Source organism: Cervus canadensis, chromosome 15 (assembly GCF_019320065.1).
Source record: "Cervus canadensis isolate Bull #8, Minnesota chromosome 15, ASM1932006v1, whole genome shotgun sequence".
In the NCBI taxonomy this organism is placed as follows: Eukaryota; Metazoa; Chordata; class Mammalia; order Artiodactyla; family Cervidae; genus Cervus; species Cervus canadensis.
Genome location: NC_057400.1, coordinates 53,214,449 through 53,242,235, shown reverse-complemented (window position 1 = coordinate 53,242,235; position 27,787 = coordinate 53,214,449). Strand labels below are relative to the sequence as shown.

The 27,787-nt window shown below is 33.9% G+C and overlaps 1 protein-coding gene across 1 annotated transcript in view; it reads left to right on the top strand.

Annotated features, from left to right (window-relative positions):
• SP3 (Sp3 transcription factor) overlaps window positions 1-26,131 on the top strand; it is a 55,357-nt gene extending 29,226 nt beyond the window's left edge. Inside the window, exons 5-7 of the mRNA XM_043487570.1 lie at window positions 16,371-16,563; window positions 21,813-22,009; window positions 24,384-26,131. Coding sequence (XP_043343505.1) covers window positions 16,371-16,563; window positions 21,813-22,009; window positions 24,384-24,700 — 707 coding nt within the window. The 3' untranslated portion in view covers window positions 24,701-26,131. The remainder of the gene's footprint in view (window positions 1-16,370; window positions 16,564-21,812; window positions 22,010-24,383) is intronic.
• The last annotated feature ends 1,656 nt before the right edge of the window (window positions 26,132-27,787 follow it).

Sequence of the window (27,787 nt, the reverse complement as noted above, 5' to 3'; positions counted from 1 at the left end):
GTCAAAAAGTCATATGAGTTCAGCTTATCCAGAAGACAATTTAATAACCCAGCATTTCCCCCCCCAAAAATGACTTGTAAAGATATTAATGGTGACTTCCCTGGTGGCTGAACGGTATAGAATCTGCCTGCCAGTGCAGGAGATGTGGGTTCAATCCCTGGGTCGGAAAGATACCCTGGAGAAGAAAATGGCAACCCACTCCTGTATTTTTGCCTGGAAAATCCCGCGGACAGAGTAGCCTGGCAGGGCTTCAGTCCACAGGGTCACAAAAGAGACATGAACTTAGTGACTAAACAAAAGATACTAAATGGGTATTATTAAATAGGTTATGAGAATCCTCATTAGCATAGTGGAAAATAAACCTGTCTAAGGAAAGGAAGCAAGCAGCATCTTTTTTCGATTATACATATCTGGAGTTGAGTGTTTCATTAGGTGAATTGTGAGAAACACTTTGGGAAACGCTGTAACAGTGTAGATAGAAGGCTTCGATGGTGTTGGGGACTGGAAACTGATAGGGCTCATTTGGGTAAGAGTAAAAGCTCTGAGTGCTGTTGGTGAGGATTTTAATATTTTCAACTTAAGCCCTTGAAGGTTTTTAAACAAATAACATGAATAAATGCAGCCCTTGGAAAATATACTTCAGGAATAGATTGGAATGGGAAGAAACTGGCACTGAAGATGATAGGAATTGTAGGAAGCTATTTCAGTTACATGAGAATAAAGTAATGAGGTAAAAAATGCTAGACATTTTAGAAGATGAATCTATAGGATTTAGTGATAAGCTAGTGGGAATAAAAGATGAGTCCTTACTTTTAAAAATATCATGTCATTGGCAGAGTTGGGAAGGGAAACTGATCTGGGGGAAGAAAAGGATACCAGTTTTAATGGATTGAATTTGTGGTGCTAGGTTGGAAAGACTGTTGGTGGTAGAGAGAGAGGACTGAGCTCAGGACAGAGGACTGGAATTCTGTAGAACAGAGGTGAAAACATGAAGTCATGAGTGGATAAATGAATGAGAAAGTTACAAAAGAAGATGGGAGACTTGGGGATGGGGACTACAAATTAATAAAGTGCTCTGTTAGCATCAATAAAAAATGCAGAAGAATGTGTATAATTTATACCATTCTAAGATATTCTTTTATAATAATAGTTTTAGTGCAGAAGTAGAGTTCTTTGAGTAGCGTGAAAACATATTTCTTTTTTTTTTTTGAAAACAGATATTTCTATCTTCTGATGGCTGTCATCAGAAAGTTTAATTTGGAATTAGTGTAGTTTTGGGTTGGTTTGGTTGGTTGCGACTTGGCTTTGTCTTACTATTTTCTCTTAGAAAATCATCTACATTGATTATTGGTTTGAGATATTATTATTTGTGCTTTATTTAAATGCTTATTTTATCCTGAATCACAATTAATAAGAACACCCAACTTCAAAGAGTTTGTAGGGAGCTATTAATAGTTATCTGAAACCAATCCACATATATACCAGTGCACATTTATTCCCTAACCAAAATTTCCTGTGTTATTTACAGTAGTCTTTCCTTGTGATCTATTGCTTACCATTTTTTTTATCTCATTGGGATACCCTTTAATTCCTAAAACTTCATGTAATCCAGCCAGTATACTGGGCCCTCTAATAGGCTAAAATTCTTTCTTTGGATGCTTAAGTGAAGATAAAATAGAATGTAAGCATTTATTTTTAGAAGAAGGGAGTTTTAGCCATAGACCTGTGAAAATAAAGCCTTAAGCTTTGAAATAATACCTTTGTTTTGGATGAATAAATAGGCAATTGATTGTTTTGTTATAGTGTTAAATGACAGAAGGTTAACTTCTAAAGGTGATAAGGAAATCTTTTTGAAAAAAGTACTAAAATTATCTTTAGTCTGGATTAACATTATATTCCTCTCTTTTATCCACTGTAGCGGAATAAATGTGGCATTTTCTCTTCCATTTAATTTTTCTTCAACCTTGTTTCAGTGGCAGTAGTCACTTGAAAAGAATTGATACGAGAAGTTAAAGAGTACTTGAAGTAGTTGTTTACCAAAATGAAGTAAAAGAAATAGTATTTGAGCTCTAGTCATATCTTTTTGATTGCTTTAACCGAATCTCCAGAAACTTTATTGAGAAAGATATGTTTAATGGCAGAGAAACTGCATTTGTCCTAGAGTTCTATTTTAACTAGCTAACTAGTAGTAGTAGTTTACTACTTTATTTGCTTTTTGAAGTAGGTATCTATTGGGAAAAAAGGAAAATTTAAAAGTATAATTCCTTGATGATATAATTTGAGAGTTTTAAATTGTGATTTAAAAATTGGTTATGATAGTCATTAAAGCTGTATCTACCGTATATTTCTGGTTTTCTTTCTGGGCACAACCAAGTTGGGTGCAGTTTTGTAGTTTGCTTTCGTCAATGAAATATGCCATACTGACTGTTCTACCAGTCTTGATCCGTAAGTGAGGAAAGCATGTAGTACACTCTTGGCTAAATTATGGTGGACGTGAATAAAAAATAAGCCTTTGTTTTAAGCCACTGAGATTTCAGGGGCTGCTTGCTACTGCAGTTTTATTTTGCCCTGCATGGTCTAATATGGTAGCCACCGGCTCCATGATACTGTTAAGCACTTGAAATGTGGCTAGACTGGTTTAAGATGTGATTAAATGTAAAAATACAATTGGATTTTAAAGATTTGGTGTGAAAAGGATGTAAAATATCTCAACAGTTTCTATATTGTGTGCAGGTTAAAATGTAAATTATTTTGTATATATTGTGTTAAATGAAATACATAAAAAATAATTTTGCTGTTTCATTTTGCCTTTTAAATGTGGCTACTGAAAACTTTAAAATTGTATATGTGACTTGAAAGCTATTTCTATTGAACAAAATTAATGTAACCTGTCTTGACTTAAAAGCAAAGTTGATATAAGCAGTAGGGTGCTCTAACAAAGCCCCTCAAATGTGGCATTGGTCAAGGATCAGGGCAGCAAGGAAACTGATACTAGAGGTTGGGAAGATGCAGCTTAGGGAAGCATTTGGTAAAACTTGCCTGCAATAACTTGGAAGGCTAGTAATGTACCTAATGCATTTATAGCTTTAGGAGATGAGGTTGGAAAACAAACTATTTTTGCTGCTGTTAGCTCCATCTGAAAAGATATAAGAAAGAAATGAGCTGTAACATACTACTAGCTACTTTGTGTAAGTAGGAAGGAAGAGCAGTAAAGAGACTCCAGAAATTTGGGGAATTGTAGGATTGGAAAAAGCAATTGTTTCTCACTGTCAGTAAGAGATGAAACTGAGACATCTTTTGAGCAGATAATTAAAACTTTTATGGCAACTAATAAAAATAAATGAAAAAAAAAAAGTAAAAAAATAAAAACTTTTATGGCAATCAAGGTTACTGACTGTTAAAAAAAAAGTCTGAATGGATTAGGGTGTTTCAGAGTAGAGGTCTCTCTGCTTAAGGGACTAGTGCCTTTCAGCTGGGTTAGGGAAAAGAGACTTTTTTTTTAAAAGTATGTCTTTTCCCTATTAAAGCCAAGTAGTTCCAAGGCACCCACAATTAAGTAGAGAGGAATAGACCCCATACAGTCTTATGGGACATGAAAGCAAAGAAATGTAGAATGCCTAAAAGACATGTCTAGACAAAAAGTTGTGGTTCTAGACATCAGCACTTGAAAATGGCTAGAATCAAACAGGTAAGGAAGCCTCTAAGTTTTTGGAGAGTTGTACAGCCCAAGAAACAAGAGTGGAAAGTATGAAAGAAAGTGTAATTGCACAATGTGATTGCCATCCACTGATCTTCTGCCAGCAGGCTGAGAGTTAGCTAAAGATGCTTAGCTAAAGATGCACACTCCCTGTGTCCACTTCACCTGTGGAGGAGGATAGCAGGCAAGGAAATACATCTCCTGAAAGGCAGAGCTGAAAGACTTAGAGAACACTGGACAGAGAAACTCCTCCCAGTGATCAGAGAATCCTCTGCCCCAGAGCAGAGAACACTTATCCTACCTGTTCAGCAGGGTTTATGAATTGCTCCGAACTACTGACTATTTTATCTCCTCTTCCTCCTCTTTTGGACAAGAATATATATTTATATATATTATGGTTATGCTTGCCTTTCTCTGTCATTGTGTATTGTGTCTGTGAAAGCAGGTAGATAACTTGTTTTAGAAAATAGGTCTCTGTAAAGAAGGGCCATACCTGGACCCGGGAGCTTTGAGTTTGATACTGTTAACTACATGGGGTTTAACTAAAGGGACAGATGTATCCAAATGTGGGAGGAAAAGTAAATTGAATATTTGACCAGCATGGGGACTTGGGAGTCATGATTCTTCGGTAAATATATCACTTCTTTCTAAGCACATGATAGGATTGCTGTTTCATGTCAGTTTTAAAATCAGCATAGCCATCTGACTTACTGTGGCTGTAAAATGTGAATGGAAGTTTTAAGAGTGGGATGATTTACCACATTGCCTTCCTGGCAAGACAGTTTTGGAAGTATGTGTCAAGTAGAGTCCTGAGAGACTGTGATAAGCAGATTTTTTTCCCCTGCCAGCCAGAGCTGGACATGTAAAATTAATGGGAAACAAACTTTTGTTGTGTGAAGCCACTGAGATTTTTGGATTGTTTGTTAACTATAGCACCACCTCACTAATTCTTATTGATGTATTATGTTATCATTTTAGTCATAGTAGGTGCTCAGTAAATGGTGAATACACTAAGCTTTGAGGGCATAAGAAAATGTACAAATTCTAAAACTGCCAAGATACAGCTTTTTGGCTTGTATTTCTTTATAAAGCCAAGCCCACCCACGGACACTTATGTGTAACATGGCAGAGAGATTATATATTGAAGACGACACAGGAAAAAATAAGAGAACGGTGAAACTTGTAACATTTTAACTAGAAATAATTGTTAAATAATTGTTAAAACTAGAAATAATGGTTAAACTATATATGGTTTACTGGGTCTACAGTCCCCACCTTTTTGGCACCAGGGACCAGTTTCATGCAAGACAATTTTTTCCATGGACTTGGAGTGAGGTTGTGGTTTCAAGATTATTCAAACGCATTACATTTATTGTGCACTTTATTACTATTATTATTACATTGTGATAAGTTGGTAATGCTCGCAATAGGGAGCGGCTATAAATGCAAAGGAAGCTCTGCTCCTGCTGTGCGGCCCAGTTGCTCGCAGGCCACAGACTAGTTGCTGGTCCATGACCCAGGGGCTGGGGACCCCCGATTTAAAGCACTATTTCCTGTTTCTGGTGGTAGCAGCTAAAATTAAGATTGTTGAATCTGTAGAAAGTGGAGTGAATAAACCTTAGGAAGAAAGTAATATGCACTTTAAACACAGGATTGAGGGAATCTTTTGTTTAAAGGCAATATTTTTTTAAAATGAGGTGGTAGGGAAAAAACCCCAAAACACTGTTTTTTTTCCTAACGCTAATATCAGTGGCAGCAACATCAGTTTTAGTTCAGTGCTAAAGTAGAACCTTTGCTCATGAAGCCTTAGGTAGAACTCCAGTGTATAAAACTGACTTTATGGGGTTGCTCTGATTTATATAAGGGCCTGAGGCTTATACATGGTCATCTTTCTGCTGACATTTACAGTATCCTTTAAGGAACTATAATTAGAAAATCCCTATTCTGGAGCATGTATTGCTGCTGGGGCCATCTTCATTTTGGGGGGTTTGGGCTTCTTAGGAAAAGCCTTAAGTTCTTTCTTTAGGCATAATATATTTTATATACAGTTTGAACAATTCTCACAAATTTCCCAGTTTAAAACTGGCTTGGAAGATACACATTAGAATGGGCAATGAATGGTGAATGTTGGGAAGAAGGCAAAAAACCAAACCAAAACAAACCCCACAAGTATATAGAAGAAATAATAATAGTAAAAACAATTCTGTATGTCTTTAATACAATGTTAATACCATAAATTATTTTTAATAATGAATTTGAGTCATTAACTTCCTGCTAAAGAAAGTAGGTAAATGTATGATTAAGTCTGGAGAGATTTCCATTCACAATATGGTAACCTGTAGTTTACCTGGTAAACTACCGTCCTAAACAACTCATGCGCTGCAGATTTTGAATTTTAGAAGTTTTCTGGTTTTTTAGTGATAAATAATTAAAACATTGAAGTAGATCACACTGTTCTAATGTTTACTTTTTTAAAGGACTTTTTGATAATTAAAACTTAAAAGAGGAACCCCGCCGCCCCGGTTGTTTAAATTTGAAAAAATGAGCATATAGTAATGTGCTATATGCCACTGCCTTTATTATTTCAACAAATTATGATACAAATATATAGTATATATCTTATCAGTTATTTTTTAAAAGAATATTTTAAGAGATGACTGCAAACCAAAATTTTTTTTTTTGGTGGGGTGGCCACGTTGCATGGCTTGCAGGATCTTAGTTTCCTAGTCAGGGAGTGAACCCAACCCCAACCCCACTCTGGCAGTGAAAGGGCCAAGTCCTAACCACTGGACCACCAGGGAATTCCTGAGTGCAAACCAATTTGGAAGAGAATTTACTTGCTGTGTGAAATTAGAATGGATTAGTGGTAGAATTAATGTAGTGCTATCTTTTACACCCTTGGTGAGTAACATAAAATATATATATGTGATCATGGGAGAGGATACGTTTAATATCTACTAGAAGGATGATATGAAAACTGAAGAGTTAAGATTGTGAGAGGTGAGTATACAAAAAATCATATGTAACTTACTGCTGTTTTTGTATATTTCCCTTCTTAGTCTTACTAAAGAAGACTTAAAAGAACAAAACAAAACTGTATTTAGTCCTTAGACTAAGAAGGTATTTTGCTTATTCCAATGACTGTTAGGTGCTTGGGAGGTAAACTACTGTAGGGATCCAGTTTATATTATGATCTTGGTTTGTTTTGAATGAAAAACAAAAATTATATCTTACAGTTTAAGTACTAATATTACTCATAATATGTGACTTCTGATCATCATCTTGTCTCTAAAAATTGAATCTACTTTTAGGATGAATGTGTGGGTACTATTAGGATTTGAATAGTGACAGTTGTGAGACCTCTTGTAACAAATTACTTGTTGTTTCTTAGACGGCCATCAGGACTTATTGGGAACTCTCTTTTGGGTATTATTTTAACCTAGGGGAGTGGTGGAGGAAAACATCTTTTTCTTTTTTAAGAAACTTTGGAATAGCTTTAAAGTAGTCTTTTTCAATCTGAAATTAGAGAGGAAAACGAGTCTCTTCAGCTTAATGGAGGAAGGGATGAGCCTTAGCAAAGGCTAAATGATGTGTATCCTTCATAGTTAATTTGAACTTTTTATCTGTGATATTGAAGATTTTATCAGTAAGATTCCTAAAATAGGTCATCTGTGGGAGTGGGAAGCAAAGGGAAATTTCCCCAGATTTTAAAAATTGTTAGTAAAAACCACATAACATTAAATTTATTTTCACTGTTTTAAGTGTATAGTTCAGTAGTGTTAAATATATTCACACTAGTGTACAACAGGCTGTAGAACTTTTCACCTTGTGAAACTGAAACAGTACCCATTCTCCATCTTTCTCTAGCCTTTGCTGTTCAGTCGCTCAGTCATGTCTTGACTTTTGCGACCTCATGGACTGTAATCCTAGCCGTTGGCAACCACCGTCTGTATTCTGTTTCTCAGGTTTTGTGTACTTCTAATACTTCATATTAGTAGACTGATGCAGCATTTAATCCTTTGGTGTCTGGCTTGTTTCACTTGGTGTGATGTTATCAAGATTCATCCATGTTGTAGCACATGACAAGATTTCCTTTTTTGAGGCTGCACAATATTTCATTGTATGTATATATAATGTATTTTGAGGCTGCACAATATTTCATTGTATGTATATATATTCTTTATCAATAGATTTTTTTAAGTCACTAATTTAATTTGAACAAGCTAAATTAAAACTACATATTCATATGTAAAAAGGCTAGACTACTATTCCTGGACATTAGCCCTGGGAGGGAACTGATTTTTAGCAATACTTGCAGTATGTTTTTCTTAAATTTATTTTTGGCTGTGCTGCGTCTTCGTTGCTGTGTGCAGGTTTTCTCTAGTTGCGGCGAGTGGAGTCTCCTCTAGTGGTGCACAGCCTTTTCATTGCGGTGGCTTTTCTTGTAGATCACCAGCTTCAGTAGTTGTGCAAGAGTTTAGTTGCCCCTCCATGAGTGGAATCTTACTGGACCAGGGATTGAACTTGTGTCCCCTGCATTGGCGGGTGGATTCTTAAACACGACCACTAGGGAAATCCCTGCAATGTGGTTTTGCATAATTCTTTGTCTTTTGTCCCTGCTTCACCAATTTTCAGCTGTGTGACTTAAGGCAAACTAGTTAACCTCTTTGGTTTCTCATAGATAGGACGGAAAAAGTACTGCTAAAACCTTAGGGTAGTTGGGAGTATGAAGTAAATTAATGTATATTAAGTACTTGTGATAGTGTTCAACAAACAGTAACCCTTACATTTTATCATCTGGTAGAGTAGAACACTGTTTCTTTAACAGTAACATATACTTAGTACTGCAGATTAAATAAATATTTCACTGTTTACAGTGTATTAATTGCAGGTCATAGTTTTTCTTCTCATATATTTGTGGTATGTCTATAACATGAGGTCTTCTATAAGGCATATTAGAAAATCAGTCATTTCCAGTTACATCTATGTGTGTGTATCTTATAAAAGCTTTTGTTTAGATTTACTAAGAAGAATAATTTTATTAATGTATAATCTTTAGTTGGGTAGAAAAGCTTTGAAAATAATTTGGGGAAAGACTATAAAAAATAGAAGAGGGTTGGATTTGAAAAAGATAAATAGAGATGAATTAAAGATTAAATTTGAGGGCAAGGGAGCAGTCATAGAAGAGTAATGATCCAAAGCTAAGAATATAGGGTTTATGGGAAAGAGATTGCTTCGTGTTAAAGTAGAGATTTCATACATATATATATATATATGTATATATGTATATATATATATATAGTTTATATTTGGTAAAGAAATAAAATTTGGCTTTAAAACTTTCCACTAAAGTGTTAATTCTTTTGATCAGATTAGAGAAGTTATATTTTCAGGAATCCATGTCTATAGTTTAGAACTATCCCCTTGAAAGAAAAACTAGAAAAACACATGGTAGCCCTGAAATGTTCATAGGAATTTAAATAATTATGAATGTGAAAGTCTAATTAAATAATATATGAGATCTTATAGGATTATCCTGTAATTCTGTTTAGGTGATTTTTATAGCAGGTGAAACTGATTAAAGAGAAAACATAAATAAATTTTTAGAATCAAATGAAGTTAATTTCATCAGTACTTTAAAAATTGAAGGCAGAGAACATGAAAGCCTTTGATAAGAACAACAAAGTCCTAATGATATCCTATTGATAAAGGAAAATGTCTCATTTTATCAACAGTACTGTAATTCATATTTATCTAGTGTTATTTAAATTAAATATGCATGTTTCAGGCTTAATAAACCAGCAAAGAACTTATAAATATTCTGTTAGCTCTATTGACAAATAATTAGCAAATAGTCTTCAGAAGAAGCGTTTAGTATTTCTTCTGGTAATATTTTTAATAGAAATCTAGACATTCCCTGAGTTATTAATGCTTAACTAATATTGATTATACAGCCTCTATTTTTTCTTTATTTAAAAGTATACTGATGACATGTTAAAATATATCTTTCTATAATTTTGTGTTTGTCCATTTACTATACAAGAAAATTGGTCCTATCTTTGTAACCATGCTCTGTGTGTGTATGTGTGTGTGTGTGTGTGTACATATATGGTTTTCATGATTTGATGTCCCTGTTTCTTTTTCTTTTCCTTCAGCTTTTACTGAGGTGTGCAGGAAATTGGAAAAAAAAAGTTTTTTTCAATTTTTTTTTATTTCTGGCTGCAGTTGGTCTTCATTGCTGCTTGTGGGCTTTCTCTAGTTCTGTGTAGAGAGTGGGGGCTACTCTGTTTTCAGTGTTGTTCTTCACAGTAGCTTTTCTTGCAGAGCGTGGGCCCTAGAATGTATGGGCTTCAGCAGTTGCGGCTTGTGGGCTCCAGAGTGCAGGCTCAGTAGTTGGTGGCACATGGGGTTACTTGTCCCTTGTGTGGGATCTTCCCAGACTATAGAGATCGAATCAGTGTCCCTTGCATTGCAAGATGGATTCTTAACCACTGGACCACTGGGGACACCCTGGACATTTTTTTTTCCCCATTTATATATTTCTTGTACAAACTTGTTTTACTTGGGTAGACTTTGAAAACAGCTATATCTATGGGACAGAGCTATAGTTGAAACTATAAACTGACAGTAGTCTGTCATATATCAGGCCAGATGAAGAGGAAATTTAAGCATTTTGAGGTAGAAAATATTAATAGGCATGATAAAACCAATGCTGTTAAGTTTATAAAATTCTTAAATGTATACACAAATGTCCTAGAGAACTTAGGATTATGTTGTTCTTGAAAAGATTTCTTCTCATGGCTTTTGGACACCAGTTTCCTCCTGTCTCACTGTTCTTTTTTTTAACCTCCTCTGTTCACTTAGTGCTCCAGGGCTTCTTACCTGTATATACTCCATTCCAGGTGCCTCTAAGTAACCAGCTTTTTATGTTGATGATGCCCAAAGTTTTATCTGTGGACCATAGTTCTGTTTGAACTCCAGATCTGTTAGCTGCCTAATCAACACGATCATTTGAATATTCTATAGGGACCTCAAAACTTTGATGTCCAAAAATGGGCTCCTGAGTGGTCCCTCTTTCCCACGGTTTTCTACCTCTGCTGCTGCCGTTTAGTTTTTTCAGTCATGTCTGACTCTCTGGGACCCTATGGACTGTAGCCCGCCAGACTGCTCTGTTCATGGGGATTCTTTAGACAAGAATACTGGCGTGAGTGGGTTTCCATGCCCTCCTCCGGGGGATCTCCCCAGCCCGGGGATTGAGCCCGCATCTTGTATGTCTCCTGCATTGGCAGGCAGGTTCTTTACCACTGGTGCCACCTGGGAAGCCCTTTCTCCACCTCTGCTCTGTTCTATTTCCGCTAATGGCAGCTCCATCTTTCTAGTTGCACAGGGCTAAAACCTTGGAGTTGTATTTAACTCCTTGTTCTCACACCTCACATAAAATTATCAAATCTGTTCACAAATACCTTTGACTCTACCTACAAACTGTTTCCTGACTGAGCATTCCTTACTACTTCCTCATTAACTAATTTTAGGCCACTGTATCACCCCTCTACTCTCGCTGGCTTTACTCACTGAATAAAATGTAAGCTTTTAGTGACCTACGAGGTAATACACAATGTATAACATCATATATATCATATCTCACATTTATCTCAGGTGTCTTATCATTTACTACTCTTCTTCATATTCATTTCATTCTGGCCACATAGGCCTCCTTGTATTTCTCTGAACACAATAAGCATACATCCACCTTGCCCTTCCTTTTACATGGAATACTTGCCCCCCACCTTCTTGCTCTTTGTCCTCCTTCAGGGTCAGATGTTATTGTATTAGCAAAACCTTTTCTGGCCACTCTAGTTAAAACAAGTACTTCACTCCTTTTACTTTTGGTCTGTCCCTACTCTACTTTTTTACCATAACAATTCACCACCACACAAAGTGTAATAATAAAAAAGTACAACCCACGAGCCACAGACACATCAACCAAGTACTTTTTAACCCAATCAACAAAACTGTATATTTGATCCTTGAACCTGGGTTTGAACTGCTCAAATCCATTAACACCCAGTTTTTTTCAGCAGTAAATACAACAGTACTGCACGATCTGCAGTTCGTTGCGCCCTCAGATGTGTATAGAGGGGCTGTAAGTTACACCTCTGCGTTGTTCAAGAGTCAGCCACATTAACTCGTCTATTTGTCCTGTTGTCCCTCACTAAAAAGTAAACTGGATAGAGGTATGAGCTTAACTCCTGTTAACTTTTATCCTTGAAACCTAGAACAGTGACCGGCATATTGTAATCACTCACATATTTGTAGAGTGAATAACATTATATTATAAACTTCAAATTAAGGACTTAATTTTTGGAGCACAGTCATCTTAAGGTTTTTTTGTTTATAAATTCCAATGGTGGGAGAAGAGGGTCATTGGTTATATAGGAACTAGACATAACCACAACATTGACTGTCTTTAAGACTCCCTAAGTAATCTGTAGGTTACTTTAAATTTTTGTATTTAGAATCATTCAAAGTATAGTATACATTCAGAAAAATGTACAAATCATATGTGTATAACTTGATGAATTTTTATAAAACGAATACATAGGAGAAATTACCACCTGGATCAAGAAATAAGATATTGCCAGCAATTCAGCAATCTCCCTGTACCCAGTCATTATTCATCTTAAAGGTAGGCAGTCACTGTGTAGTAGTATTTCCTGTTGCTTTGAGCTTTGTGAGCTTTATTTAAATGGCATATCTGTCTATAGATATAGGCATTATATGTGAGAGTCTGTGTGTTTGTCTGCTTCTATTTAAAATTAGGCGTTGGTGATGTTCCTGTTGCATGTAAGTTCATTTTCATTGTGTTAACATATTCACTGTATGAATGAATATATCATGATTCCCCCCCCCCCCCCATTCCAACACTAACATGTATGAGTTACTTCCAGTTTAGGGTGAATTTCTGTCCTTTTAGTGTCGTGTATATGCATATCTGTTGGAGTGAAATTATGTGGGTTATAGGGTATACGTAGGTTCGGCTTTAAGAGATAAAGATTTCCAAAGTCGTCTTATGGATTTACATACCCACCTGCAGTGTGGGAGTTTCAGTTGCTGTACTACTTTGCTAACAGTTGGCCTGGTCTGTTTTTAAAAGTTTTAGCCATCTTGGATGTGTAGGGTGTTTTACTGTGATTTAAATTTTTCTGGTGTCTAATAATATTGAATACCTTTTTATACTTCTGTGGCCCATTTTAATGGTTATTACTTGCCCTTCTCCTGAGCTTTATAAACAGATTTCTAAGAGTAACTGGATCTATGTGGGGCTCTAATAACAGCTTGGTAAAAAATATTTTTCTATTATCTATACTAAGATACTGAGGAAGATACAAACTTGACTGCCTGGTACTAAAGATATAGTTTGAAGGTTTGTCTGTCTTAAATTGATAATGCAGGTTGGCAAAGGGGTTATTTAGAATTAGGTAAATTTATGATTAGTATTCTAGAATATCCCAGTGTGTGTATGATCAATCAAGTAAAATGAAAAAATCGGATATAACACCTGTTGGGCAGTTTAATTTATTGTCTTTAGTGAGCACTAAGTGGTCCTGTTCATATGGACTGACTTTTCTTTTTTTCACTAAGTGATGCTAGAAAATGAAGTATCCATTTGGGATAAAATGAAAATTTTAAAATCTTATCTATATGTGTTAATTATAGATAGAAGGAGCATAGTGAAGCCAGGGGGACAGTCTTTCCAGGTAGATTATTAGCTATACTGGAAATCCTCCTTAAGGAAGGTTTTGTTTATTTAGTCAGATTGTATTTTCTGAGCACTTTTGAGTGAAGCATTATCTAAAGGGATGTGTGAAATAGAATTAATTCTAACATAAGCATGTATAAAGGAGGTGGCATTTGAACTAATCTTGAAGGATAAGTAAAGGTTAGTGTTAGTTGCTCGGTCATGTTAAAATTATTTTATAGGTTCCATTAAGAGAATTAGCAATTGGAGTAGGAATGCCCTTTTAATATCGTTATCCCCTCAGTCAGGTTGTATTTCATTCTTGCCCGATCTCATCAGTTGCTTTATTTGTTCTGTGTGTTTTCTTTAAATCTTTCTTCTGTCTCTCTAGACTCCTTTATCTATATTTAGCATTCTGTCCTCCTTTTTCCTTGCTATCTTGTCACAAATACTGTAAAATGAGTAGCTTTAAAACCATCTGAGAGAGAAAAGCAAATCCTATATATTAACACATATATATGAAATCTAGAAAGATGGTACTGATCAACCTGTTTGCAGGGCAGCAGTGGAGGCACAGACATAGAGAAGAGACTTGTGGACACAGTGGGGGCAGGAGAGGGTGGGACGAATTGAGAGAGAAGCATGGAAACATACACACTACCATATGGGTGGGATGGAGGGAACATATTTATACCTTTAGCTGATTCATGTTGATGTATGGCAGAAACCCACACAATATTTACAGCAATTATAATCCAATTAAAAATATTAAAAATTCCTCATTTTATGGACTTAAAATTTATCCAACGTGGGATACATGCTATTTGTATGCTGAGACTTTTAATTAACTTGTAAAAAAGCTAATACTCTGAAGTGTTTGTGCAAGTATTTAAATGTTTGTCATAATGATGCAGGTGGACACCTGATTATAGAGTGATCAGTGCTCATTTATGTTGTGTGTTTGGGTGAATTTTATACGTAATTCTTCATCTTTTCACTGGGGAAATAGAAAGCAGTTTCCCCTTAACTTCCAGCCATCAAATTCTCTCTGCCTCTGAGGTCTAACACAGTTCATGGCACATAGTAGCTGATTATTTATTGAATGAATGAAAGAATGTGCTTATATCTTTTCTTCTCTCATGTAATAGAAAAAGAGGTGGCTGTGCTCCCTCAGTTAACCTGTAAGTGCTATGGATCATCATCCCCTCCTGACTTTACTTAGAGACTTCATTTTTGTGTTTTCAGTCTCTCCCTCTGTAATGGATCGTTCTCATAAACATGTACACATGTTCAAGTCTTTCCTGCCTTCACAAACTGAACAAAACACTCCCTCCCCAGACTCTCTTCTTTGGTCCCCTGCAGCCTGTACTGCCATGCTTCTGTCTTCCTCTCAAGCCAGATGTTTTGGAAAACTTCCCTGTACTTGTTATGAAACACTCTTTTGCTTATTGCCCATGTTCTTAGTTTCTGTCTTGATGTCTTTATTTTTCTACAGTATCTGATGTTGACCACTTCCTGTCTTTCCTTTCTTTTGTTATAGCACATTTTCCTGGGTACTTCCTTCTTTCACAGGTTCCTCCTCTTCTCTGTTCTTTAAATAACTGCGTTCTTCACAGGCTAATTCTGTTCTCATTCTACTCATAGCCTTTGAATTTTCTAACCTACTTCTTTGGATGGACTCCCATCTGTGCAGGTCCACCTTTTCTTTTCTACTGGTTGCCTGACACCAGTTCAGACTCCATGACCAGCAACACTGAACTCATTAACTGTCCTTTACCCCCACCTGAACCTTTTCTAGTGTTTACTGTTGCAGTGAGCAGCACCACAATATAGCCTGTTGCCCAGGTCAGAGTGCTCTCTCTTCCCATTTCCCTCCTTGATTTTTAGTTGTAGTTATTCTGATAAATTTAAACTATTTGAGGCATTTTTCTTGGTTGTACATTCTAGTTTTCAGTAGTATAAATTCAGGAGATACTAGATAAAGCATATTTTTTTCTTCATGCTACTTTTGGCTCCAATTATTAATGACTAATATAGATCTAAAATAATTTTCTATTAAGATTTTTAGTTTACATAAATCAAAATAAAAATGGGCAGAAATTTGTGTTTTACCAAAGATGATTCTATTCAGTATTCTAAACCATGTATCGTTTTTTAAAAGAATTTGTTTTTTCTGAATTGAAAAAATCTCTTAGCTCACTTAGAAAATGATATCATATCATTATTGATATAAAGAAAGACGTTTGGCTATGCTGAGAAAATGATGTAGCTTCCTGCCATATCCACTCTTCTTCACCATTGCATGCTCATTTTGTTTCTCAGTCTGGTTCATAATAAAATTCCTTGAAAATAAAAACTCTCTCATACATAGGTACCTCCTTCCACAGTGATACTGTGGTTGCGACCATTATGGATATTTTAGCAAGGATTGACTTTAAAGGTTAGGTTAATGAGTAATAATTTCATAGTATGTACAGATAGGCATAATTGCATTCCCATAATGCGTACATTTTCCATTCCCATAGTTTCTACAAATGGGTATAATGGATACATACTGTACAAGAGAGGTTTAAGGCATTAGAATTTGTTCCAATCTGAGTTGACCGTTAGATATATTGACTATTTGAACAGTTATAATTAAGTTTCAGGTTGTTCTATGACTTAGCTTGCTCAAAAAAAAAAAAAATTGGCTTTCTTACTGAATTTTAAAAAACAAGCTCTCATGCTTTTTGGCTTAATCTCTGATATTTAGAATAAAACAAATTGTTTTAAAAGAATAATCCACAACAGGGAGCAATGATTATGCTCCACCAACAGATGATTTTTTTTACGTATACATAGTATTTACTCATTTTATTTTAGAGAAGCTCAGATCTCTTGCTATCTTTTTGGGCCAGTGGGCTGCTTCTCATCTGTATTTGTTTTTTTCTTTAGATATTAGGATCAAGGAAGAAGAACCTGATCCTGAAGAGTGGCAGCTCAGTGGTGATTCTACATTGAATACCAATGATCTAACACACTTAAGAGTACAGGTGGTAGATGAAGAAGGGGACCAACAACATCAAGAAGGAAAAAGACTTCGAAGGGTAGCTTGCACCTGTCCCAACTGTAAAGAAGGTGGTGGGAGGTATGCACACATGCAACATACTTTTTTTTTAGGCTGCTGATATCATCATCCTAATTTTTGAAATGCTGCATGCCCTGTCACCTAATTAAGGGAAATTATTCACTACATGATCATCTTGTGTGTTTGTTTGTATGAGTGTGGCAGAAAAAGTTAGTGAACAAAATATGTGAAATCACATTTTTAGTTCTGAATGCCTTTTTTAAAAAACTAAAATTAGTTTACTTTAAAAAGAAGTATAATAAGATGCCATTTAACAGGCCCATATCAGATAATTTGCAAACCAGCAATGAGATTTGCCTAAATACTGATTAAAAAGTTGGATTAACTGTTATATGAAAATAAGTTTAGAAATTGGTGATACAGTGTATTTTCCATTTTCAACAGAAATGAATAGTAAGCATTAATGGTGGAATTTTTTAAAAAGTGAAACTGTAATATTTCTGTTCAGTGTTTTTAAAAATAAACATTAAGAAAAAAATGACAAACTCAAAACATCAGTAATTGAATTAAATGTGGATGGATTAAGCTTAATAATTAAGAAATAGAATTTCCGATCATCCTTAAAAAACAAACTCCAGCCTTATATTGATAATAAAGAACGTCTTAAATTGGCACAGAAATATTGAAAATAAAGGAATGAAAGAGATTTATTGGGCAAATGTTAACAAAAAGGAAATATGCATAGCAGACATGGTATCATTTGATATCTATTTGATATTTTCACCTAATCAAATGGATAGATAGGGATATATTTCTTAATAACATGAAGTTTTCATCAATAAGATTTACTAGCCATGGTACCTTTTCCCCATAACTTTGAAGTATATAGAGAAAAGACTGATAGCACTCTTAAAAACATACTAACCAAATCCTCCAGTCATAGTGAAATATCTTAATATACCTCTCTCAGAAATGAGCTATTTAAATAGACCAGGGTGGGGTGGGGGTGGAATCTACTAATAGAGTTAATGAACTTGATCTAATAGAGCCTACCTGCCTTTGAAAAGTTGATTTGTACACTGGGCAGCCCATTCACATTAATAATAATGACTAATTGTTAATACTGAGAGCTTACTATGTTCTAGATAGTCTTATATATGTGAGGCATGGAGAGGATGAATGGCTTTTAAGAGCATGTACAACTGGGATTTGGACCCAGTTTCTTACTCTAGGACCTATCTTAACCACTATACTGCCTCCTGAGTAAATTTGCTTCTGCATCTGATCCTTAGGCATTTGTATTTACTAATAGTAATTATTCACTTGTTTTATTTGTTCTTTGAAGTGTTTTGGCCAATTTAAATAAATTAGTGTGGAATTTGGTTAGACAACAACATTTCTGAAGTTTATCTCATTTTTAGAGGAACTTTCAAGATAAATTGTTCATGAAAGTCAAATCTGAGGGCCGTGGCTTTGCCTGTGTTTTGCTTATTTTTTTTTCTTTAAATTTAAAGTTTCAAATTTACATTTATTGAACTAAAACATGCTCAAAAAATTCAGAAATTTATAGAAGAATATTAAAATAATACCAGATTTCTACCCTACTTCAGGATGACTATTGTAACATTTTTCTATTTATCTTTCCAGACTTTAAATATATTTTAAAGTAGAGTCTCCTTCTCTGCTTTACATGTCTGTTCTTCTTATTTTGAAAATTTTTGTGATCATACTTCACATCTACAAAAATCTTCAATCAGTTTTTTATGACTATAGTATTCTAGTGTGTGGGTGTATAAGAATTTAAAAACTTTTTGAGAGTTTATTGTCAATTAATTCTTACACATATGTCTTTGCACATTTGTCTGATTATTTCATCAGTATAAGTTGGCAGTGGTGGAATTGTTGGATCAAAGGGAAATGTCTACTAGAAAGTTGCATCAATTTGTATTCCATCGGTGATGTATGAGAGTGTCTGTTTGCCCACACCCTTGCCAACAATGAATTTTACCATTTTTTAAGACCTTTAAAGTCTGAGAGATGAAAAGTAATGCCTCACTATTGTTTTACTTAGTAGTATATTTTTGTTCCTTTGTGAGATTGAACATTTTTTGTTGTTATTTTACCATTTAAAAATTTTGTAAATTATTTTTGTCTTCTGTGAATCTATTAATTTGTCTGTGTCATATGTGCAGATATTTTTTTCCAGTTTTACGTTGCCTTTCAATTTTTTCAGTGGTTTGCAAAATGTGATTGTTTATACAGTTTATACAAGTAAGGAGAATTCTCACTTAAAGTTTGCACACTTCTTTTAAGCACAAAATTTTTACTTGAGATGCATTGTTAGCATGCTGTTAAGTCTTCCTCAAACTGAGGATTTTAAAAATACTCATTTTTCTAGAACTTCTGTGAGTTCATTTTAAAATAATTTATTCTGAGCAATTAAAATTGAAGTTCTTAAGAAAGAAACTATATTGTTTCTTAGAGCTCATTTGCACAAAATTCAGCTAATAGATTCATGAGAGGCACAGTCATATCATTGGCAGTTGCTACATCCAGTTAATAGAAGCATAACATATAGTAAATCCCACTCTGCAAAGGTGAGATAGTTGGCATTTTAAGCATTTTAGAATATTGGCCTTTTTCTTTCAGCAATATTCTTTAAAAGAATATAATAGTGTGTGTAAAGTGGCATCTTTAAAGACCTAAATTTTGTTTTATCTTTTTGACCAAGGTGTAAAATATAATTAAATATTTAAAAATTATATTCATTTGGGCATTTAGCTAATATTTATTAAGCAGAACCAGCCTTCAGAAACTATACTCTGGTAGAAGAGACGATAGTAAAATAAATTCTAAGGACATTATTGTTATATAGGTTTTGTGTGAATTAGACCTCAACCCATTTTTTGAAAAATAAGTTATTTTGTAAAATCTGTTATTTTTCCTGTCAGCATTTCAGTTTGTGTTTTGTTTCTCCTGTCCCACGCAAAAGCCTCAGTTTACTTTTCTTAATCCTTCCACTCAGAGTTTAGCTTGCTTCATTGTATTGGTCTGTCTTTGCATTATTAAAGTTTTGGGAGTGAGTTTAAGAAGTCAAGAACATGAACTTAAAATTGTTAGATTTTTTTTAGGTCATGTAATAGGTATAGTGGTGTAAATATATAAATCAAGAAGAAAACTTAATGGTAATCTTTTATTACTTAAAGGTTGTTAAGAAATTTACTTAAGTTCTTTTTCTTCGTATCACATGCCATAAGTCCATATCTAGCATGTCTATATCCTGAGTGAAATTTTTCTTTAAATAGAAACTTGAACGTGGGTATTGGGCTTTTCCCTTATATTGTATATTTTTGTGTGCCTTGTCTTCATTTTTTTTCTTTCTTATATGCCTGTCTCATTTTCAGACAATAAATATGTCTTGTTTCCTTATAATTCAATTGATGAAAAAATATCTTTCCTGGCATTTTGGTTCTTTGAAAACTCACTTGTTGCAGTAGTTTATTTTAGTCTTGTGCGTTGTTCCTGCTCTCAGGCTGAATTTTGCAGAGTTAGTGCAGTAGCACTTTAGAATTTATAAAAGACACTGATTCACCTGAGTGGTAGGCTTAGAAGAGGCAGGAAGTTACGAGTATAGAATCAGCTGAATTGGGTTCTCTGTGAAATTGCTATGGTGAACACAATATGTAAAATCGGCTTATACACCAATAGCCACAGACATTGCTCTTTTTCTTAGGGTCATTCAAAAATAAATTTAAAAGAGCTAAACTAAATGGAAATACTGTTGGCTTTGGTTAAGACTTTGGCATTGCAGCTGAGCCAGCAAAACCTATTTCACTCAACTCAGCTCTTCGAAGAGAGTTGTAGAAATTGGGGGTGGACTGGAGCTGAAGCTAGAATTGTGTTAGATTATGACATCCTTGCCCTTGAGACAACAGCATGACTCCTCCTTGTCTTTACTTATGCTATTCCTCTGCCTGGAATGCCTTCCCTCCTTTCTATCTAAATCCTACCCACCTTCTCCACGAAGCCTTCTCTAACTACTGGAGCCCACATTGATGTCTCCCTGTTCAGAACACCTATGGCACCTAACAGCCAGCACTGCACCGTTTAGCACTGTTTGTCCTATGGCAATTTCACATGCTACTGAGTGTGAGTACATTAAATATAAATGTGGGGAAATATGCATTTTTCCAGTAAAATTTGAGAAACAATAGGTATATTATATACAGGAGGATTTGCAGGCTTATGGACAGTTTACAGGCTGTATACCTAGACTGAGATTGTGGGAGGAGGGGTGGGGGTCTTAAATGTATCTTTTTTAATCTCGGAGAAACTGCGAAGTTTGTATAATAAAATTTCGACAATTGATGAGTCTAAAATGTCATTTTTTAAAAATATAAACTCATTTATTTGTCTTTATTCAGTAACGAGCCTTTTTTGTTGTTGTCGAGGTTGAGTAATAACATTTTCTGTAGTGTTTAATACAATTTGAATAGCATTTCTGGAATCAAAAAAGTTTCCTTCTTGCTTAGGCTAAGATACCTGTGTTCACCCATCTAAGCACATATCTCCTAAGCCTTGTTCTTGGTATCAAGTACTGAAATGTAACAGATATAAAACTTTGCAGTGTGGAGAAACTGCATTTTATTTATGTCTCTGATTTATAATTTGGGGTATCTGCATGGTTATTAGTAAGGGAATTTTAACTGTAAGTTAATTTCATACAATTCTAGGGATCTAAGATGATAGCTTTGTCTAGATTTTTTTCCTCTGGTTTTCTGTAAGTCAGTGTATATTCAGGGTGTGGCCATACAAATATGTGAATAAATAATGCATATATCATATTAATTTAAAGCCTGATTAAGGCACCTAATTAATTGTGCCTGTGATGAGTTAATGCATCTGTTGTTGATTTATTTACTTTTTAAATTAGCTGACATCGTGCCTTTGAATAGACCATTTAGTTTTCCTGTTCAGCTAATTTAATTGAATTGGGTCTATGCATAGAATTTGTGACTGGTTCTGACAAGATAATAAATAGCTTTATTATACACTCTATGTATGAAATGTCCTTTTAAATTATGTATTTCTTGAACATATTTACGTTTGGACAGCATTCACATTAGTTGTGGAGTAAAAGAACATGTAAAACTTCCAAATTCTTATTTAAATTGACTTTAAATGGTTTCTGATTGACCGCATGGTGATAATGTCTTCTATTTGAAATTCAACATGTTGAATATGATGAGTGGTATTGCCTGTTTGAATATTTTCATTTAAGTATATATTATTCTGTGTGTGTTTTTTAGAGGTACCAATCTTGGGAAAAAGAAGCAACACATTTGTCATATACCAGGATGTGGTAAAGTCTATGGGAAGACCTCACATCTGAGAGCTCATCTTCGTTGGCATTCTGGGGAGCGCCCATTTATTTGTAACTGGATGTTCTGTGGTAAAAGATTTACTCGAAGTGATGAATTACAGAGGCACAGAAGAACACATACAGGTTACTAATCTTTACTTTTAACAGACAAAAATTAATTATAGGGCTGCATACTACCTTGAATTTTTTTTAAGTATAGCTTACTGAACTGAATCTTTTAAAATATTTGTTTACATCACATTTCTATCTTCAACATCAATTTAAAAACACTTAATTCTAAACAAGCCATATGGCTTACCTTATAAAATAATGTTTTATCTTATGCAGACTTTGGTTAGTGTTATTCTCTTTTTCAGTCAGTTTTTTGTTTTGTTTTCATTTTATTCAGTGTCTTAAGTCACGTTTATCTTATCATTGTTAATTATGTCAATGTTCTAAATTAGTTGTATGCCTTTACTCTTGATCATTATTTTCTTCCTCCTTAACACTGTAATAATAATTCCTTTTCCTCTGATGATGTCATGTTTTAATATATGTGAAATAAGTAGAAAACTATTTTCTTTGAGGGGTAATAACCATGGCATCTTTGATGTCAGGATTTTCATTTAATTGTGTTTACATAGTGTTTGTATGGTCATTTATGAAATGGACCTAGGAATGACCCAAGTTGAATTCTAACTTAATGTAACATACACAGATAGTTTTCTCTTACTACTATATAATGATCAAGATGATCACCAGTCTGTGCTCAACATTTGAAGAATTGATAAATATATAATGTATTTACAAAGCCTAGAGAGCTTAGAAGGAAGAATTATGATGAAACTTTGAAATCTCTTAGATCTAAATATATAAAGTAACCCATGAAATATGTAGCAGTGTATTTTATGCTCTACTTGTTTTAATTTCTGTCTCATCAGGTAGTTAGACAGGTGAACTTAACCTGTTTGAAACTGCAACTGACAATATAAAAAAGTAGATAAAGTATGCCCAGAGGCAGAGATCATTATCACTGGGCTAGTAAGGCATTTTTGGGCATTAAGACCTTAAGATGGGCCTATACTAGAATTTTCCTCAGTGGAATTTGATCAGCAGGATATGAAAAGATACAGTGTAGAAGGGAAGAAAGGTCTATGATCAAAGTGTAGGAAACACTGTGTTAAAGAGGTTTACTATACAAGTACCTTCAAGGAGCACCTTTAGTAATATGTTAATGAGCACTATACATCTTCAGGTAGGGGAGGTAGTGGCAGCCTCTCATTGTGCCATTTTGTCATTGAGCATCTCCCAGAACTAATGTTTCAAGGGAAACTTTGGGAAATAACCTTCCCGGAAGAATAGAATAGTATGCAAATAGAAGAAGTGAGAGCTCCATTTGTCATGAGTGAAGATGAGATTCTGTTAATACATTTCTTTTATGTAGGATTGAGCCACGTTAGAGAGTCCTTGGAAGTTAAGTAGTGGAGACCTTGAAGTATTTAGTTATCTACAAATTACTCTTACATCCCTATACCACTTAGTACAATGGTAAATTTTTGTAACTCTAACAAAATTTGGTATTTAAGGAAGATTTTTCTGGCATTGATTTGTTGGATTAGAGAGGGAAAGCCTAGCATGTCACTGTAATAGTTCAGGCATGAGGTCTGATGAGGACCTGCTGAGAGGAAAGTTGCTGAAATGAGATAGGTAAGACATTTTGAAGAAAATAAGAAAGTATTGGATTTGTTTATTGTGTGAGTTCTCTGTGTGTTCCTTTTAGTTTGGCCTTTTGCCTTCCCTTCTAGTAATCCTCCCACATAGTGGGTCTTCAGCATAATAGAAGTTTTGTCTGTCTTTTGTGTTTTAAAAATGTAGTTTTAAAATACTTTAAAAAGTATTTTTTATTCATGCTGAAAAATAAATTTATGCATCAGAGTCTTATTAACTTTAACGTCATGATGTATTAAGCTTGCTTTTGATTATTCCAAGTGAAATCAGATCAGGTAACCATCTCCAGTTCTTGGGACTACCCAGTCTTTATTAGACTTCAAGCTTGTGTCTTGGCTTTAATCTTGAAGTACTTTGTGTGTTTACTTGAATTTTCATTTATGAGTTGGAAGGTTAAATATCAGGATCTGACATGTTAATAATACCTGAAGTATAGCTTAAAACTGTAGTTTTCTTTAAAGAATATATATGTTACAGGTCATCATTTTTAAGCTGGTATCTTGTAACAGATGTTTCAAAACAAACTGTTGGCATAGTTGAGGTATTAGATTCTTATTTGATATCAGTGTATAGTTTAATAAGTTTGAAGATTGCTTTTCATCCAAAAATAAAGATGATAAATTTATTTTGAAGAGAAAATATTGCAGGGACAGCTCATAAATCGAATACAATTCTAATTGAATTCTGCTCCCTGTCCCTAAAACTGTCAGTCTTGACTTATTTTCTTTCTCAGAGAATGAGTCTATTAATGTTGAATTTAAAAAACTAAGTAACTCAATTTCTTTAACAGGTGAGAAGAAGTTTGTTTGTCCAGAATGTTCAAAACGCTTTATGAGAAGTGATCACCTTGCCAAACATATTAAAACACATCAGAATAAAAAAGGTATCCACTCTAGCAGTACAGTGCTGGCATCTGTGGAAGCTGCACGAGATGATACTTTGATCACTGCAGGAGGAACAACACTTATCCTTGCAAATATTCAACAAGGTTCTGTTTCAGGGATAGGAACTGTTAATACTTCCACCACCAGCAATCAAGATATCCTTACCAACACTGAAATACCTTTACAGCTTGTCACAGTTTCTGGAAATGAGACAATGGAGTAAATATTACACAAATACTTATTCATTGTGGTTATTTTTATACAGTAGTGAGAAGAATATTGTTCCTAAGTTCTTAGATATCTTTTTATTGATGTGCAAAAATTTTTGGATTGACAGTAACTTGGTTATACATGACACTGAAATGCCTTACTTTGTATGATATTCCATAGTATATTAAAAATGGTAAAATTGCATGGGTTTTGTAGGTACTTTTGGAATCTAGAAGAAATGAAATTTTACCAAGTTATATAAAGAGAAAATTGAATTTAACAATGCGAATGGTAGTCTAACCAAATGCACCAATCCTGTGTGGTTTAGTGTAAAAATGAGAACATGTTGGTATTTATCTATTGTAAGATAAAAAAGTTGGTGGGTGAAAGAAATCATGTTATGATAAAAAAAATTTTTGTAATTTTCTTGATGACTGGAATTTTTATTATGCATAACTGACAAATCAAGTTTCCAAGCAAATGTTACATAGTGTAGGCTTTACTTAGCTTATCAATTTGTCATTTTGAAGCTAATTATTTTAATTAGGTTAACTATGTACAATATTTTAAGCATTACTCTTGTAAGATTTTGAAAAATACATTTTAACATGGAACTCTAGGGATAGTCACCTTTTAAATCCTGTTGAAAAGCCATGTTTAAGATTTAATTTGCCAAAATAATGTCTTGTTAATATCCTTTCAATAACGAAGTTGGGCAATATAACCAGTTTAAAAAGGTTTAAAATGTATAGGTTGAGGCATTTGGGTGGTAAGAAAATGTTATAGTGAATTATCCCTTTTCTTGAATATTGGAGGACCAAAAAAATAAGGTTTATTGCGTCTTAGCAGTGATTTTTTTTTTTTTAAAAATCCAATCTTGTTTCCCAAAACCACATGTCTGCCAGGGCCTTAAAAGCCATCATGTAAATTACCAGTAAAGTATAACATATGCAAACATAACAAAATCACTTCCATAGTGACGATACTCCAACCATATGGATATTAGTCATAGAGAACTAGAGGTTTTATGATATTTTTTTAAGTCTTTTTTTTTTTTTTTGGTCTAGGTAGTCAGTCTGCACTTAAATATAAACCATTTTCCTTTTTTTGCTTTTTCCCTTAAAATTTATATGTATCCAGTACATTTAATTGAGAAATGTATGTTTTTTATTATGCTGTATTTTCTTTTTATTTTTTAATTATTGTTTATATTTTCAATTATTAAAAATGTACAAAATAAAGTTTCATTGCTGGTCTTGTAAGAGCTATACAATTTTCTTAAATGTATACCTATAACTGCAGCAGTTCACCTATTTCAAAAATTTGGAATTCTGTTCATTTGTTATTCTTAAGACCACCTCAAATTTAAAGGCTACCTTATTGTACGTTTAAAGTGTATTATAACAGTGTGGTAGTTAATAAAACACTATTTTTTTTCTTTTGAGTTTGTTGTATTCCTGTGCATTTAAAATAATTGCAGTGGTATGGGGTGAGAAACTTGGTGTGGTTTATTTTTCTTAGCATTTTATTTGCAGATTCTTGATTTCAGACACACTGAAATTATTGTAGACATATATATTTACTTAAAAAGGGAAGAGTAGAGGCTCCTGGAGATCACTTTTTTTTTCATCTAAGAATAAGCCTATTAGATAGAACTTCTGAGAAAAATCTTTTAACTCTTAGCCCACATTGATTCATAGGAATTTTATCAATCCATTTTGCAAACCTTGTTTTTTGTTTCCCCTGTTAAAGCAATGCAGAATGTTTTGATTTATCAAAAATTTGAGTTTACTTGATTCTTAAAAATGATAACATAAAACAGCTTTGGTAACCATGACAAGAGTTATTTGAAAAAGTTTTTTAATTTATATATATTTAATCATAAAGGCAGGGTAAGAGGGAAGGAAAAATAAACAGGATATTAATGTGAATATTTTAGATATTTTAAAATATCCAGTTACTTTCTACATGTATAGAGTAGGGTTAAAGATCTCCATTGTCTGTTTTCCAGGCCCAACCTGATACTGTCAGTAATACTAATATTTTTGAGTGCTTAGGACAACACTAGAGACACATAAAAACAAAAGTTTTTCTAAATGTGAGACTTAAGCTTGTGATGCGGAATAAGAAGTATTACTTGGAATAGTGGTAATTAATGAATGTACATTTATTTTGGAATTACATGGTTAGAATTTGAATCTTTAAACTCCTTTAAATAATTTTTAGAATTTAAAAAATTATGTTGAGTGTATGAAGAGGATTATGTGAGAAGGTTGCTCACTTGAGAAAAACACCCATTAAATCAGGAGATTAAAAAACTTTTAGGGTGATGGTAAAGCTGTTGTTGTTGTTGGTTTTTTGTTTTTTTTTTTTTAATTGGAGGGTAATTTACAATCTTGTGTTAGTTTCTGGGGCTGTTTTTAACACTGAAAATTTACAATAAGTTTATAGAGAGTTTTCAGTCTGAGTTTCCAAGCAAAATTGATCACTTCTTAGAGCATGAATGCAATGTAAGTAGTCTTAAAAATTATTTAAATAAATTTTTAGATTTTTTTTGAGAACCTGCCTGGAATATACCAGTAAGTTTTGGGTGTTTGCCTAACAAAGGAATGAAAGTTAGTATTCAACCTCAGCCAAGGTGACTTTAAATATTTGTTTTTTTAATAGAAAAAATGTTTAATACACTCTGGAAACTTAATATTTGAAGAATTACCCTAAGGTAATTCTTTTCTAGTTAAATCTATTCGTATTATGTATGGGTGTAATGTTTTAGTGTAAGTTTGTTCTTCAATAGCTGTTTTCAGCAATTGCTTTGTTTTTGTCAAGGCTAGAGTTAGTACATACTCAGTATATTTACATACAAATAATCCCTATTTATCAGAACATACTCATTTAGTGGACTAGGTGTCTATACACTATACCTCAATTTAAAGAAAATATCACTTGAGAAAATTTTATTTTCTGTAGATTGATACTTAATGACTTTGAGAAGTAATTCACTTAACATAAAGCTTTAGAAAAGTACCTCAATTGCAAAAAGTCAGGTGCCCTGTAAGTAACTTTAGGCAAAATATTGAAGATGCTTAAATTATTTCAGAAT